The sequence below is a fragment of the Vipera ursinii genome (assembly GCF_947247035.1).
Source record: "Vipera ursinii genome assembly, chromosome: 1".
Taxonomy (NCBI): Eukaryota; Metazoa; Chordata; class Lepidosauria; order Squamata; family Viperidae; genus Vipera; species Vipera ursinii.
In genome coordinates this window covers 106,042,425-106,057,586 of record NC_139512.1, presented here as the reverse complement: position 1 = coordinate 106,057,586, position 15,162 = coordinate 106,042,425, and the positions used below count along the sequence as shown (strand labels likewise).

The 15,162-nt window shown below is 38.0% G+C and overlaps 1 protein-coding gene across 2 annotated transcripts; it reads left to right on the top strand.

Annotated features, from left to right (window-relative positions):
* The first annotated feature begins 335 nt into the window (after positions 1–335).
* On the top strand, positions 336–14,283 carry MRPL23 (mitochondrial ribosomal protein L23). Of its 2 annotated transcripts, XM_083349776.1 has the most exons (5): positions 336–409; positions 3,375–3,497; positions 4,798–4,880; positions 6,803–6,876; positions 14,001–14,283. In XM_083349776.1, exons 1-5 carry the CDS (start codon positions 393–395, stop codon positions 14,160–14,162), a joined length of 459 nt encoding a protein of 152 aa, XP_083205902.1. In that variant the 5' UTR covers positions 336–392; the 3' UTR covers positions 14,163–14,283. The 2 variants fall into 2 exon arrangements, with proteins under 2 accessions (XP_083205902.1, XP_083205901.1); XM_083349775.1 differs by lacking the exon at positions 336–409 and having other exon boundaries at positions 2,977–3,497.
* The last annotated feature ends 879 nt before the right edge of the window (positions 14,284–15,162 follow it).

Here is a 15,162-nt window from a genome sequence, read left to right as displayed (position 1 = left end):
ATATAGACATTTAGAAAAGCTACCCCGGGCTCTCTTAGCCTTGCAGTTGGAAACCTTAAGAGAAATATCCCTCGCCAGAGGCGAGTCCAATGTTTAAATGTTTCTTAAATAAGGAGATTAAGTTTAGGGTCGATAGAAAAAAACAACAACGATGCTTGCCTACTTATTTACCCAGCCGATGGAAAGCCGAATGCCGACTTTGCAGCTTCCTGACCGACTTTCGCCGCTTTCTTGCAAAATTGGAAAAAAGCGTGTAAACGACTACCGAGTTCTAGTTTGCCGCGCTTGGGTGTTGCGAGTCTTGTCTTTCCTACCTCTAGACGGTCTTCGTTCCCCGGATGTTCTTCTGCTCTTCCGCAGCGGATGAGTGTTGGTTGAGCTAAGTGAGAATCATGGCTCGGCGGGCTTAGTGAGTACCCCCCCTCCCTTCCCCAACCCGGGCATCTGAGCGCGGGGGAGTCTCGTCCTGCCGACGTGTTCTCGTGGGCTCCCCGTCTGCAGAGCCGGGATGGCGGGCGCCTTTCCAGGGTCGCCTGCCTCCGCTTTCCTTTTGGGCTAGGATGGTTTGTTTGCAAGTTGCAAGCTCGCCGGTCGCCCCGGGAGCTAAAGATTTCGAAACGGGAAATGCTAAGTTTTGTGTGCAGTGCCTTATTCCAGGAGGTATTTCGTAATGCACGTAACGCCTTCCCACGTGTTCGGCTTCGCTTGTTTTCAAATGAAAAAGAGAGGGAGAGGGTTCCCCCCCCTTTTTTTTTCATCATTCTCTCCTATGTGTCTGAAGGTTATATAACGCTTTTTAATATATAGTGTAATAGATAATGATACTTAGTGGTTATTAAATATCATCACGTTGGTTTCATTCCAGGCGACTGGACGAATGCCCACCATTTCAATCTGTTTCTAGTCACAATTTGCTGCTCTTCCAAGGACATTTCAGTAATTTATTTGAATCTGTCCATCTACCCGATTGCATTCCTCTTCTTATACTTTTATCAACCTTGCCAAGCAAAATACAGGTTTCTGATCCAAAATAACCTCCCATCACATGCTCAAAAATGTGCTCGTTTTTGCTTGCTGATCATCCCCTCAAAGGACCTACCTGTCTTTATTCCATCCAAGATGGATTAATATTTTTTTCTTGCTGTTTGCTCTTAGTATTTATCTCTTAAGTCCATAATTCAGAATGAGAGTACTTCTTTCTTCATGTATAACTTTCATAGTTATTTGTTACCCATGAAATAATTCTTACTTTATTGTGATCATCATTATCCCAGTATCTTATTGAAATGTGCTTATTAAGGTTGCCATTGCCTTTTCTCTAGGATTAATCTGTTTATTTCAAAATCAGATTTAAACACATCAGTGACAGTTCACATCCTACTTCACAGTTACATATTACAGTGAAGCCAGACCCCATATAGATATGAATGTGATTACTTATCCAAGAGATGTGATTTAAATTTGCAGGGAGACTCAATTAAACAATTTATAACTTTGGTCAAGAAAGTTATATTAATGATTTTTTACTAGTAAAAATGCACAGTAAGAAGAGGGAGTCAAGCTGACTCCCAAAGCACCTGAAGGCAGGACAAGAAGCAATGGATGGAAATTAAAGAGAGAAGCAGCCTAGAACTAAGGATAAATTTCCTGACAGTTAGAACAATTAATCAGTGGAACAACCTGCCTCCAGAAGCTGTGAATGCTCTAAAACTGGAAGTTTTTGAGACTGGACAACCATTTGTCTGAAATGGTAGGCAGGGCGTTGGACTAGAAGACCTCAAATGTCCCTCACAACAATAACAACAACAACAACAACAGCAGCAGCAGCAGCAACAACAACAACAATAATAATTTAGCAGAGGCATAGGTTTCTCAACAACAACAATAATAATAATTTAGCAGAGGCATAGGTTTCTGTATTACCGGTAATAAGAAGAGATCTTGACATTTTGCCCATAATTGTTTTACCTGTAGGTAGAAAGTTTGAACTAAAGTATTATCTCAAAAAGTCTCTCTTTGCTGCTCTTTTTCTCCTACATTTATTTCAATAACTCAACTCTGTAGGGTTATCTGCATAAACTACAGAATCAGAAATCTATTCCAAGGGACTTTAGGAATATGCTCAATTAGATTACTTTTAGCTTTACATTCTCTTCTCTGATTCTTGCATACGTATATCCTGGCCTCCCCTTACAAAGATGTTAATTCCACACTCGTTCTAATGAAGAAGTTTTACATTTATCTTAATTTTATTTTCTATGATAGCTCAGTATACCTTGGAAATTTGCATGTTTCCTGTTCATTACCTGTGAAATTTATCTATTGAGTGTCTTAGCGACTTACCTCTCCTTCCTAAGCGCTTCCATGTCCAAAATTTTGGAAATCACATTAGAAATGATAATATGCCATTTGAAAAAGGCTTTCATTATTGCATTATTTTCTGGTTCTGCAGATAGTTTTTTATACAGACTGTGCTATTATATATCGTAATGCATATACAAATCCCATTTAATTTCCAGAGGACATTATTTGTACAAGGATTTTATAATAATTTAAGTAGATCTAGAATATAAGTGCTGTAAGTATAAAATTATTCTGGTGAAGTGTTTTTATTGTCCTTTATTATCTTCCTCATTTGCTTTATTATGATTATACTTATTATTAACCTGTTTGCTTCAGTTGTTTGTTCCTGCTCTTACATTGTTTAGATCTAATAAGATAGCCATAAGATTTCCTGTAAATTAAATATATCTGCTTTTAACATAAGACTGTAGCTTTCATAATTATTCTGCTAGCTATAAATTCATATGGTACTCATTCTTAGTAAATATTTACACAAGGAATAGTATAACTGTTTTCTTCTTAAGAGATTTGGAAATTTTCCAAATAGTCTTCTAGAACATATGGGGATATTGATGGCACAATTGTTTGTAGGGCAAAAAAGCCTCTGAGCATTTAGTTTAATTATAATGTATTACATAGAATAATTTACTAATTTAATAATAATTTGCCATTAAGTATGGACCTATGTACATGGATGTTGTACATCACCCTAACACCTGAAATATTACACCAATATTGAATGTTCTGAATGAAGGATTAATTTCTTACTGCTTTATTTTATTATTTTATTCTTCACTTTATTCTGCTATACCATTGAATAAAAAGCCTAATTAATATAGTTTTATTCAGGGTTGGAGATAATTATTGAAAACATAGCACATTAATTTTTATTGCTTCCTTTATCATATATGCCTAAGGCAGAAATACTGCTTATTTTAAAGAAAATTTCTAGTCAGTTTTTACGTTCTCCACATGCTTTACATTTACAAGAATTCCATATTCTCAGAAATATTTATTTTCTTTGTCTGTAGTTATCCCCTTTATCAGTTAGGAAATCCTCCAACAAGAATTTTCCGGACAGATTACTTCTTGACCCTGGTGAAGCCTGGTGTCCCACAGCCAGAAGATACGGTACAGTTCCGCATCCCCATGGAGTAAGTACATACAGTGAAGAAGATAACATATTTCTTCTTGAGTTAAAACATTCAGAATAATGTTATCCAGTTTCTCAGAGTGCCATAGTGGTGAAGCAAGTACATTATGCAAAGTTATCAGTAACAACTGGAGCCGGTTTGCTTGTTGATCTCTGTGTACACTGTGTTCCCTGTAGGCTGCTCCACAACTTTGAGGATTTCTTATAAAGAGCAATGGTTCTTACACTTCCCTGTCCATATCTCAGTGGACTGATTCTTTTCTATTGGATCAGATAGAGACTTGGGAGAATTTTGAAATAGTCTGTTTCCCTTCCTAGGTGCTGAGTTTGGGAAATATAGATCTATAGTAGAATTTTCCCGATTGAACCTGGAAGCAGATCAGGATTGCATATTTTATAAATGTTTAGGTTCCTGGAAGTTTTTCCTCTGTATTTTTTTATACTTATGGGAAAAAGTGAACTTTTTTTTTGCTTACTGGCTTAGCCCTGTAAACACACCATGCTGCATTATTACTTAACTGATCCTAAAAAGAGCCTTGGTGGAGCAGTGGGCTAATGCCTCCTTAAGTAACACCAGCTGCCTGCAATTAGTGCAGGTTCAAGTCCCACCAGGCTCAAGGTTGACTCAGCCTTCCATCCTTCCGAGGTAGGTAAAATGAGGACCCAGATTGTTGGGGGCAATTAAGCTGACTTTGTAACAATGCCGCTTGGGGGTGTGTGAAAGCCCTAATAAGCAGGCATATACATAGAATGAAGGCTACTGCTAAGTTTGTAAGCCGCCCTGAGTCTTCGGAGAAGGGCGGGATATAAATGGAATTAAAATTTTAAAAAAAATGTCAGGGAAGAATCTTCTCTTTACAGACCCAAACAATACTGTAAGCATTCATGGATTTATTTATTTTTTTAAGTTTTAAAAAAGCTTTGCCAAAATGAAAAAAATTAAACAGTGTAACCATGTCTGTCCCCAAAATGGTGGTCAAAGGTGAATGCTAACTGAGCCTTCATCTGGATTACTCCACTCAATTCTTTGTTTACGTTCCAGCAGAAATCTCAGGAGTATCTCTCTTGGGAGAAAGGTTATGGTTAACCATTCCTCTCTATCTGTATGATCTGCCATAAGATCCTTTACCTTGCCTGGCTTGATCTTTCTTACCTTTCACTTTGTTATTAAAACAGTTGCGCAATATATCAGGATGCTTCTTTCAAAGTCAGGAATTACTAAATAACATTATACTTACTGAAGTTAATATTCTGGCATTGTTCCTTAATGTGCTTCAATTGTTTGCTTGCTTTTGGTACAGCATGACAAGAGTAGAATTGAAAGAATACCTTGAAAAAATATATAATGTGCCAGTAGCTGCTGTACGAACCAGGATACAGTTTGGTAAGTCTTCAACCAAAGAACAGTGGTTATTCATTATTGACAAACTCTCTTTCATATACTTTATGTTTTCTAAATCTTTGCTATTTAAAGAAGCAATTGCAGCCTATTGATTACTGCAATTTATATTATTTTGCAAAATAGTCAATTCCGACATGAATTGGAACTTGTCATTTCTTTGTTTTTAAGAGAATCAATCCTGAGATTATATTAATTTTAAACTGATGCTTGATTTAATCTTAAATGAAGTTATTTCACTTCATATAATCAGGATGAAAAGACTCAAACCTTGTTGGGTTTGTGCAAGGCAGAATTGTAGATTAAATGCAGCAAACTTGGGTTAAGAAAGCACATCTGTAGAACAAGGTTGGAAGCCAGTTTTCTGAAGAAAATAGCTCATGACTTTCATTATCTCGAATCAAATGCTGAGACTATGAATTCAGTAAGATGACTTTAAACTGTTAACAGAAAAAAGACAAAGATAATTTAAAGATGTAGCAAACAGAGACTGATGGGATGACTTCCACAGCTTTAGTCTAGTGAAATGGAACAGATAGAATAGAATGGAGTGAAGTGAAAAGGAATTGCGTTGTATGTTCAAAATATCCACACCTCAGAAATTCTAGTGAAAGAACTTAGTGACACTGTAGAACATTTGGGTTAAAATAAAGTACATGGAGGAAATAAAATAATACAGAGGAAATGGAGAGGAAAAACTCCATTAGGACATTTGGGTTAAAATAAATGGAGGAAATAAAAAAATACAGAGGAAATGGAGAAATGAACTTTGCCAGACTTGGGCCTTTCGCTGTCATTTGTTTCTATCACAGAATGGAAGAATGCACAAACCGATTGAGTACCCTGGACTTGATATCACTCTGTAACAAAGTTGTACTTGTAGATATAGACATAGAAAAATAATGGGGGAAAGCGACTGTGTAAAATTAGGAGTTCTCGATATTGAAGAATACTGAAAAGAGCTGATTGTAATTCAACATATATCTTGAACTCTAAAGAACTTAATTTTTCATTTAGAACAGTGATAGAAAAAGTTGCTTATAGTGGATGAGAATCTGTAAAGCCACAATTACAAGCAAATTAAATGAGGGAGGATAGCAAAAGAAGCAAATGTTTGAATCTGAATAGCAATATTTAATCATTGGCTTCCTTGAAAATATTCTCGGGGCTTCATCAAACATTATATTGAGTGCACTGCCCACAGAAGTCGATATTTGTATTAATAACTTACAATTTATATGGCTGCCCATCGCAAAGGCAACAATTGAACGTTAAAATAAATTACACAAATTAGAACATTTATTAAAAAAAATGACCTTGGAACACTAATTGACTGAAAAGATGAGTGCAATGCAGTTATAAAAAAAAAGGTTGCATGAATAAAAGGATGGTTTCTAAATCACAAGAAGGAGGGGGAAAAATCCTCATGTAACCCTTCAATGATCAGTCCCACCTCCGTAGTGGGTTCTGTTCTGACCACTTTGTATTCTGGAACAGAAAACATACCTATTGGAAGAAACTGGAACAAATTTAGAAAAAAGCGTTTGAGGAAAAATATTGAAATAGATTCAGAGAAGCAGAGCAAGGGAACTAGAAACTAAATTGTTTGAAAAGAAATGCAAGACACTGGGAACATTTAACCTTGAGAACATTTAACTCTTGTTTCTTTGTCAAGACAACTGTAATGTGTGAATATGAGAGTAACTTGTGAGCGGTAAAATTGCTGCATGATTAATGTGCCCATCCTAAATACTTCTGCTCTGAGAGAAGAGTTTACCCACTTAGGAGTAGCCACAGACTCCTTTCTAGACATCACGTAAATATGATTCCTGTTTTCTCTTAACTGAAAGGGTTGGGGAAAGGAACCATTAGCTTCTTGTAAGTCAATATGTTGGTCTATTTAACAGGCTCAAACAAACAGAGGGATGACAGAAATGTACGAATCAAGAAGCCAGACTACAAGGTTGCCTATGTACAGCTGGTGAGTAAATGCATCTGTTTGGAAGCTGGGAAAGTGAGGGAGTTGTGGTAGATTTTAGTTGAGTCAATTATTTATGGGTTTCAAAATTCTGTTATGAAGACATTGTTTTTCTAAAGGGCATTAGAAGCGATTGAGCCCAGGGGAAACAGGATGCAAATTTCAGCCAGGCTGGTCTGAAGGATCTGCTCTTAAGTTCTTTGAAGGCGAAAATGCTACTTGGAAAAAATCCTAGGCATTATCTTGGAATGGCATAATGTTGAAGAAGTGAGAAATAGTCAGAAAGTTGTCACTGGTAACTTGGCCTATTACTATTGAAAATGTTTGGTGTTGGTTTTTTTTTTCCTGGTTGGCATGTGTAGCATGGTAAAAGGCTCCATGGAGATTTCTTTTGAAAAGCTTCATGACAATCTGCATTACAAAGCTAAACTGGGCTTTAGCATTTAGGATAAAATGTTGTGAAGTTCTCTAATTGAAAATATATGGATTTGCTGTAAGTTTCCTAGACAAAAATTATAAGGGTGAAACTTCTTTCCCCATTAGCTCTCAGAGCATCTACATCAAAAGAGAACAAATCCTATAGATTGAAAACTATTGAGGTAAATATGCGGAGGTTTTATGTATGCTAATTGTATGGTAGAATATAAGAGAAGGCAATACTTTTGAGGATAGTGGGCACGTTTGGGTTTTCGTAAGCTTGATCTGGGCCTTCTGATAAGCTGACTGTTGTGGCGAGGGTACTTTCCTGCTCATAAAATGGCTCACCCATAGCTTTTTGCAGAAGAACATATGCCCCAAAGGGTAAACTAGTGACTTGGTTACCAGTTGCTCCCTCCCTGCTTATAGAACTAACTCTTTACCTTTTCCTCTTTTTTCTGGATAGATGGGTAAAGTTGAAAACAAAGCACTGGACTACCGCTACTTTTTATTTTCTAGAAATACCAGGGAGATCTTTTTTTATGGCTCAGGGATATTCTTGTCACTTAATATGAAATCATAAAATCAAAGATAGATTAGTGCTCTATTCCTAGGTCATTGATGGATCTCAGTAAGCTGCACGTTAGAGTGATTTCCCCACCGCACTGCTAGTTCAGTTGTTTCAATAGCAGCTGTTTCTCCAGTAAAGAAATAAAGATTAAAACTACATCCAGTTACCGATTTTTCTGCTCCGTTCTTTTAGTGTTGGCTATCATGGACTCAAGATGACTAACCTGCTTTGCTGGCCCTGAGTAGGTTCTGCTATCTTATAAATACTTGGGTAGCAGAGTGACTGAATCACACATTTTTGAGTAGGAGAACGATGAAAGTGATAATATTTGTAGCTGCTTGTTTCTTTTTTTTTTTTGGATAATGCTTATTGTAAAACCAATCGTCTACAGCTAACTCCGTCTTCCTTCAAAGGGCAGGATTTCATCTCTGAAGAATGCATCAGGCAGAAGTTGATAAAAAGCATTGGGGCTTTTGAGTTTCTCTGAAATTCAGTCTGGCCGAGGGTCACTGTTCCTCTGGACTTGAGAGAAGGGCAGGGACACATGTCTCTTTCCCCCATCCCCACTTTAAAATATGTTTACTTACATACCTAAACCTAAATTGTTGTTGTGTTTTTTGCTCTTGGCTTGTCACTCTGAAGGCTGGATGTTATGGGACTCCCATTTTGTGTGTGTGTGTTTTGTTTTTGGCATCTTTATGATTCCTAAGAATCTGCCATACAGGCTAGTGTGAATAGCTGAACTTTGAAATGACTTTTATCTATTTTTAACTGCCTGTAGACCAATGCAATGCTTCTTCAGTCTTAACAAATGTAGCCTTACCTATATAATACTTTAAGCTGATTTTGATCTTATTCTAAACACTCACTGTTATCTGCTCCAGACTGGAAAGTATTTCACCAATAATATCTTCTAAGAGTTGTTTATAGTTATAGCTAATTCTCTAGGGTTCCTGTTTCAATTTTGTAGCTAGCCTGTTTTTAATTCAGTATTCCATTAAATGTGGGAAGAAAAATATTATACTTATTCTTTGATGTATCCTGTCACTTCTGTGCTGAAATGGTTACCATAATTCAGCAGGCTTACCTAGACTTTATTTACATAGGTGAAGTAAGAGGTTTTAATTTTAGATTCCTGCATACCTGCTGATTTTTTTAAATATCTTCCCTGTTTTGCTTTAATTCAACCTCTGGTTCACCCTTATATTGGTACAAACAAATCCATGGCTTAAGCAAGTTCATGTTTATGGCAAGTTCCAGGTAATTTTGTAAGAAAGCCATCTGTTTGGGAAAGTTTTTCATGTTGGCTTTCTTAAATAGTCAATAGGTGGCAGCATTATTCTTCCTTGTATTAGTTTCCTGACTAGTTGGCATTCTTAGGTATCTGAGAAATACTGTTTTGTCTTGAAGACAGCAGTTATGTTTCTCTACTCTGGAAGTCATCAGCTTCTGATTTCAAGGCCAACTTATGCAACATAATATGCACACATTAATCATTGCATTCAAGTATTGGAAGATGAAAACGCTGATGGTTGGACAGCATATAATACATAGCAGTATGGGTGAAAGGAGAGAATTAATCCAGGTTATCTTGAAGACAGAGGTCTTTTTCTCTCATACCCCAAACTTGGCAAATGAGGGGGTAGGGTTTTTCCCTCTTTAGTTCAGATAGTATTTGTCTGCCATTGCAAATGACCTCAAATTATTGCTTGTGGTCAGTATCACCTTATGTAGTTTCAGTTTGTTCTTTATGTTCTTTTTCCCTCCTCCTCCTTAGGAGAAAACATTTTGTAACCTTGGTTATAAAACAGAACTATTCCTTGCCTTTTCTATTTTAAAAGTTAGAACCAACTTCTTCATTAATATGAAAATTGTTTTTGTACCTTGAAAATTGTGTTCTTGTTTCTGCTTGCTTGCAGAGTCAATAATTACCTCTATTAGAAAACCTAAACGTTATTTTTTTTCCTGATTTGGGGCCAGTCATTTATATTAACCAGATTATTATGAAGTTCCATAGATGTGCTTCCTCAATGACGGTATGGAAGATGTGACAATATCCCTAAGAACAAGTTGAGCAGAATTTAATTGACTTGGAGCCTACATTTCCCTTCCTTCTATAAAGTGTTGTGCTACTAGAGCAGCTTATTAGCAAGTGGCCATTAGCCATTTTCTTCACTAGCCCCAAATGATTGTACCTATTGCAGTTACTCAGATGTGACTTCAAGTGAGTTAAAAAGACTTTTAGGGTACAGTTATTCCTGGAGATATGGTTCAAGTTATAGAACGGTCAAAATATACCAACTATTGAACATGCACAGTAACTATTTTTCATAAAGCTTTCAGCATGCAAGAGTCAAACCAGCGCAAAATTTCGCTATTGCGGAGGATTTATAAAGCTTTCAGTTTTGAGAGTAATATCTTGGCAGTTTCAAATCCTTTCTGGCTGCCAGCCAAGATCAGCATTTCTCGGCAAAACAAGGGATGGAAAGAGCCAAATTGTCTGCACTGACTTTTGTTTATTAAAAGGTTTCAGCTACAGATTGACTTCGGCTCAATATTTGGTTTTAACCAGCCTTGAAATGGCAACTGTGGAGCATTTTCTTAGAGAGCTTGCAACCACCAGGTTCTCCGTTGTGTCTGAACGTTCCTCCATTGCCTTAAAATGAAAAGGTAGGATAATATATAGTGCTTCATGGAAACATCCAGTCTTGAGCCATTTGCTTTATTAATGTAGTGACAAATGTAACAAACGTAGAAGAGAAGGGCAAGGACTAGAACCATGGTTCATCTTTGTAGGCCATATCCTTCCTTTTTGGACAGAAGGGCTGTGTCTATCATAGACAAGGCCTCTCAGTTCTCACCTTGGCCACGAGCCAAACCCTGGTACGCATAGCAGCATGAGCCAGTGATGATTTATTTATTTATTTATTTATTTTATTTTAATTCCATTTATATCCCGTCCTTCTCCGAAGACTCAGGGCAGCTTACAAGCTTAGCAGCAGACTTCATTCTATGTATATGCCTGCTTATTAGGGCTTTCACACACACCCCAAGCGGCATTATTACAAAGTCAGCTTAATTGCCCCCAACAATCTGGGTCCTCATTTATACTTGCATGTACAACAACATTTTATGATGTTGTACATGCAAGTATAAATGCAAGTGGCAACCATACAAACGTTGCCTGATGGGTTTCCAGTGCTGTCTTTGGAGTTATATTTGTTGTTTTAGTCATTTTTTTTTTTAAAAAAGTCTCTATCCTGATGAATCCTGTTAAAAGTAATGAGAACAACCACCATATTCAAATAACAAAACCCTTTTTTTCAGCCAATAAGAGCCAGTTCGGTTTTTATTTATTTATTTTTATTTATTTTAATTCCATTTATATCCCGCCGTTCTTCAAAGACTCAGGGCGGCTTACAAGCTTAGCAGTAGCCTTCATTCTATGTATATGCCTGCTTATTAGGGCTTAAAAGAAACAAGTAAACAACCGCTAATATATTGCTTCTGGAAAATACCCAGGCTTTGATTTCAGTAGACCACTCCACATCTCCACTTCAGAAGAGAACGTTCAAGAGCTATGCAACATCTCAAAACACTGCCCAGTCTTTCCTTGCTGAAGACATATTGTGGAAATGACTTTTGGCAAACCATGGTGATGGCACTGAGTAGTTTTTGTAGCTTGTGGAAGGAGTGTGCTGCTTGGGTCAAAGCAGAACTTAGAATTGTGCCCCAGAGTTGTACATTGAGGTCCTGTTCACTTCAGTCACAGCATTAGAAGGGGCAATGCTGAAAAATCTACTTCTGTAGCATTTCTGGAGAATCATGGTACCGGAAAGGGGTGGAACCGATTGTTCTTGTTCAATGAGCCCACAAAGAAATAGGACGCTTGCATACCAGCAAGTAAAATTGAAACTTATAGCTGCACTTAATGTGAGTCCAATTGCTTTCTTCATGGCTTCAGATTACTAGCTGAAGACTAGATTGGTTGGCAGAACCTGGTTCATTTGCGAGTAAAGTTTTGATTTTCAAGGATAGCAAGAGTGCTTCTACGGTCTTACGTTTATGTGCTGATTTTTAGTTCTTTTTTTAGTTCTTTAGTGATGGCCAAAAGCTGTTAAGGTATTCTGGAAAATACTATACAAAATAGCTCTAGACATTATTTTTACAACACATCTTTCTGTGCCACACTATTGTCTGATAGTTTTATTAGTCTTAGTCTTCTACTTGAAGAGAATGGAAAGCTGACAGAGTTGATTTTAGCAAGATTGCCAACACTGCATACAATATGGAAAAATAGATAATGTCAACAGAATAAAATGCTGTTGTTGAATAATAGGTTCCTGCTGCTAAATAAAAGCTAAAAGGTCAGTAGATTATTGTTTTCCAAATGGGAGACGTTGAGTCTGTGGCAATGCTCCGTGTTGGCATTGACGTTCTTCATTATGAACAGTGACTGCTAAAAATTTTAATACTGCATTTCAGGAATTACATAACTCCACAAATCCCTTTTAAAGTCATATTATTTATATAGTTCTGTTTGGTATATTTTCTTTATGCAGCAAACAAAGAAACTAAATAGGCATGACCCATGCTTTAATGCATGCTCATGGTACTTTCTATTTTAATGATAGAAGCTAGAGAAATAAAGTTGAACTACTCACAGTTGTGTTTAATAGATGTATTTTAATAGCAATTCTGTTGATAATATTCTATTACCATCACAGAAGAAAAATCTGAGCCTAGCAAAGAAATCTGCATATAAATGTGTACCGTTCTAGTGCAGACATGTCAAACACAAGGCCCGGGGGCCAGATCAGGCCCATGAAGTGGTTTCATGTGGCCCGCGAAGCCATCCTGGAAACAGTGAGGGAAAGGGCCCCACTGCCTTGGCCCTGGCCCAGAGACCCTCCTTCTGCCAGAGACCCTCACATCTGTCCCACTCCTGCCCAGGCCCCCATAGGCACCCTTGATGCAAACGATGTAGAGCTGGCCACGCCCACCCAGTAGGCCACACGCACTCTAGCCACGCCCACCCAGTAGGTCACGCCCACCCTGGCCATACCCACCCGGCCCCTTGAGGGCAACCGCAATGCTGATGCAGCCCTCAATGAAATTGAGTTTGACACCCCTGTTCTAGTGCATATCTTGTTAAGCTCCCTTGGTTTCCCTTTCAATTTTCTTCCTTGCCCATCTACTATGCCTGTCCATTCTTTGTGAAGCCCTTAGGTGCGTGTGCACCCTTCCTTTGTCTTGTCTTAAGTCTCCATTAATCTGGTGTCCATGGAATTAAGATATTGTTGGTCCTCTATAATTATATGGAAGAAAATAATGCATTCTGAGACTGTTGAGGACCTTAGCTTGGACTCATGCAGTCACAGCTGCTACAGCTGAGAACTGTGCTCTTCTGACTGTAATTTTTTTCCTCTGGTTAAAAATGAATATTTTGGTTTTTAATTGAGAGCAAGTGTGGTCTAAGATTAAGGTGCTAGACCAGCCTGGGGAAACGGGACTTCTGTTCTTGCCGTAGGTATAGGCACAAAATCAGCTGAATGACTTTGGGACAGTTACTCGTTCTCAGGCCTAGGAAGAAGGCAATGGCAAACCGCTTCCAGAACGGTTACCTAGAAAACTGCATGGGCTTGTCTACGTAGTCACCAAGAATTAAGATCAAGACTTATAAATGGAAGGCCAAAAAACAAAAACCCTAATCCCTCCCACCCAGTATTTAATACGATCAGCTTCTTTATTGCTTGGGGTTATTTTAAGTAGTACAACAAACACTTGCACTAGATTTCATAAGTGATTGTGTTTCCAATGAAATTGTGAGTCTTTTGAATTAGCAATGGATATTTGCCTGTTAACTGAGCAGTCCAGAACTAGAAAAGATAACGTGATATACACTGTTTAGGATTTTGGACTATAACAGAGGTGACTTAGGTTAGAAATTCTGCTTATCCTTGTGTTTACTGAGTGAAGTTGAGTCAGTTACTGTGAGTCCCTTGGCAGGAAGACTGATAGAATAAAAGATAATATTCCGCATCTTTTCCTTTCTGGACTAACTGAAACTTCCCATGGTTATCTGAAAAAAACAGATACTACTGGAACACATGATTAAACGTTTGTCTTCTGTCTTTAGGCCGAAGGACAGACTTTCCAGTTTCCAGACTTGTTTCCAGACAAGAACAAAGCTCCTGAGCCTGAGTCTTCTGAAGAAATTGAGAAAAAAGCTGATGAAGAGAAACAGAAGAAAATTAACGATCTTAAACGTGGAGATGTTCCTAACTGGTTTTGGCGCTGATAGAAGATCAGCTGTTTTAGGCTGGGGACCTTGGCGGGATATGAACACTTTCAATCAGTCTTAGACTTCCTTTTTAATGCCGTTGTATTCGCAAAACCTTTACAAATATATTTAATCCCTATTTTGTGCAGCAATTATTTTGGTAAAAAAATGAAGAGCTCTGGACATAGAAGGTGGCAAGCGTGGGACAAGTTCATCAGCTTCCATTGTAGTTCATTTTTGTGCTTGGAGGGAAGGAAGATTTACCTACTATATCTGTCCTTCATTAAACCGTCAGGCAATATCTACATGGGTATTGCAGTGATAAGGTATTAAGAGTTGGAATTATCCAGTTACCACTAAAATGAGACATGCTATATCTTTGGCAAAAGGGACGCGGTGGCTCAGTGGGTTAGGACGCTGAGCTTGTCGATCAGAAGGTCGGCAGTTTGGCGGGTCGAATCCCGAGTGCCGCATAGCAGAGTGAGCACCTGTTACTCATCCCAGCTTCTGCCAACCTAGCAGTTCGAAAACACGTAAAAATGCAAGTAGAAAAATAGGGACCACTACGGTGGTAAGGTAACAGCGTTCCGTGCGCCTTTGGCGTCTAGTCATGCCGGCCACATGACCACAGAGATGTCCTCAGACAAGCGCTGGCTCTTCGGCTTTGAAACTGAGATGAGCACCGGCCCCTAGAGTTGGAAACAACTAGCACATATGTGGGGGGAAACTTTACCTTTACCTATATCTTTGGGTGGGTTGGACTGCTGTGGGGTAATACCCTTGGAGTGTTAGATGGAATATAACTCTTCTCATATTAATAGAGTATTTGTTTGGAGGTTGAGATGGTATAATGTGTTCTTGGAGCCTAAAGTTCTCAAAACATGCATATTCCAACTGAATTTCATCCAGTAAAAGCCATTGTCAGCCTATGTTTTTTATTTGTTGGCTCCATCTCTAGTGAATATGGCTGTATAGAAATGGAAAACGATCATTTCTAAAATTCAGGGCAAAGTAGCCC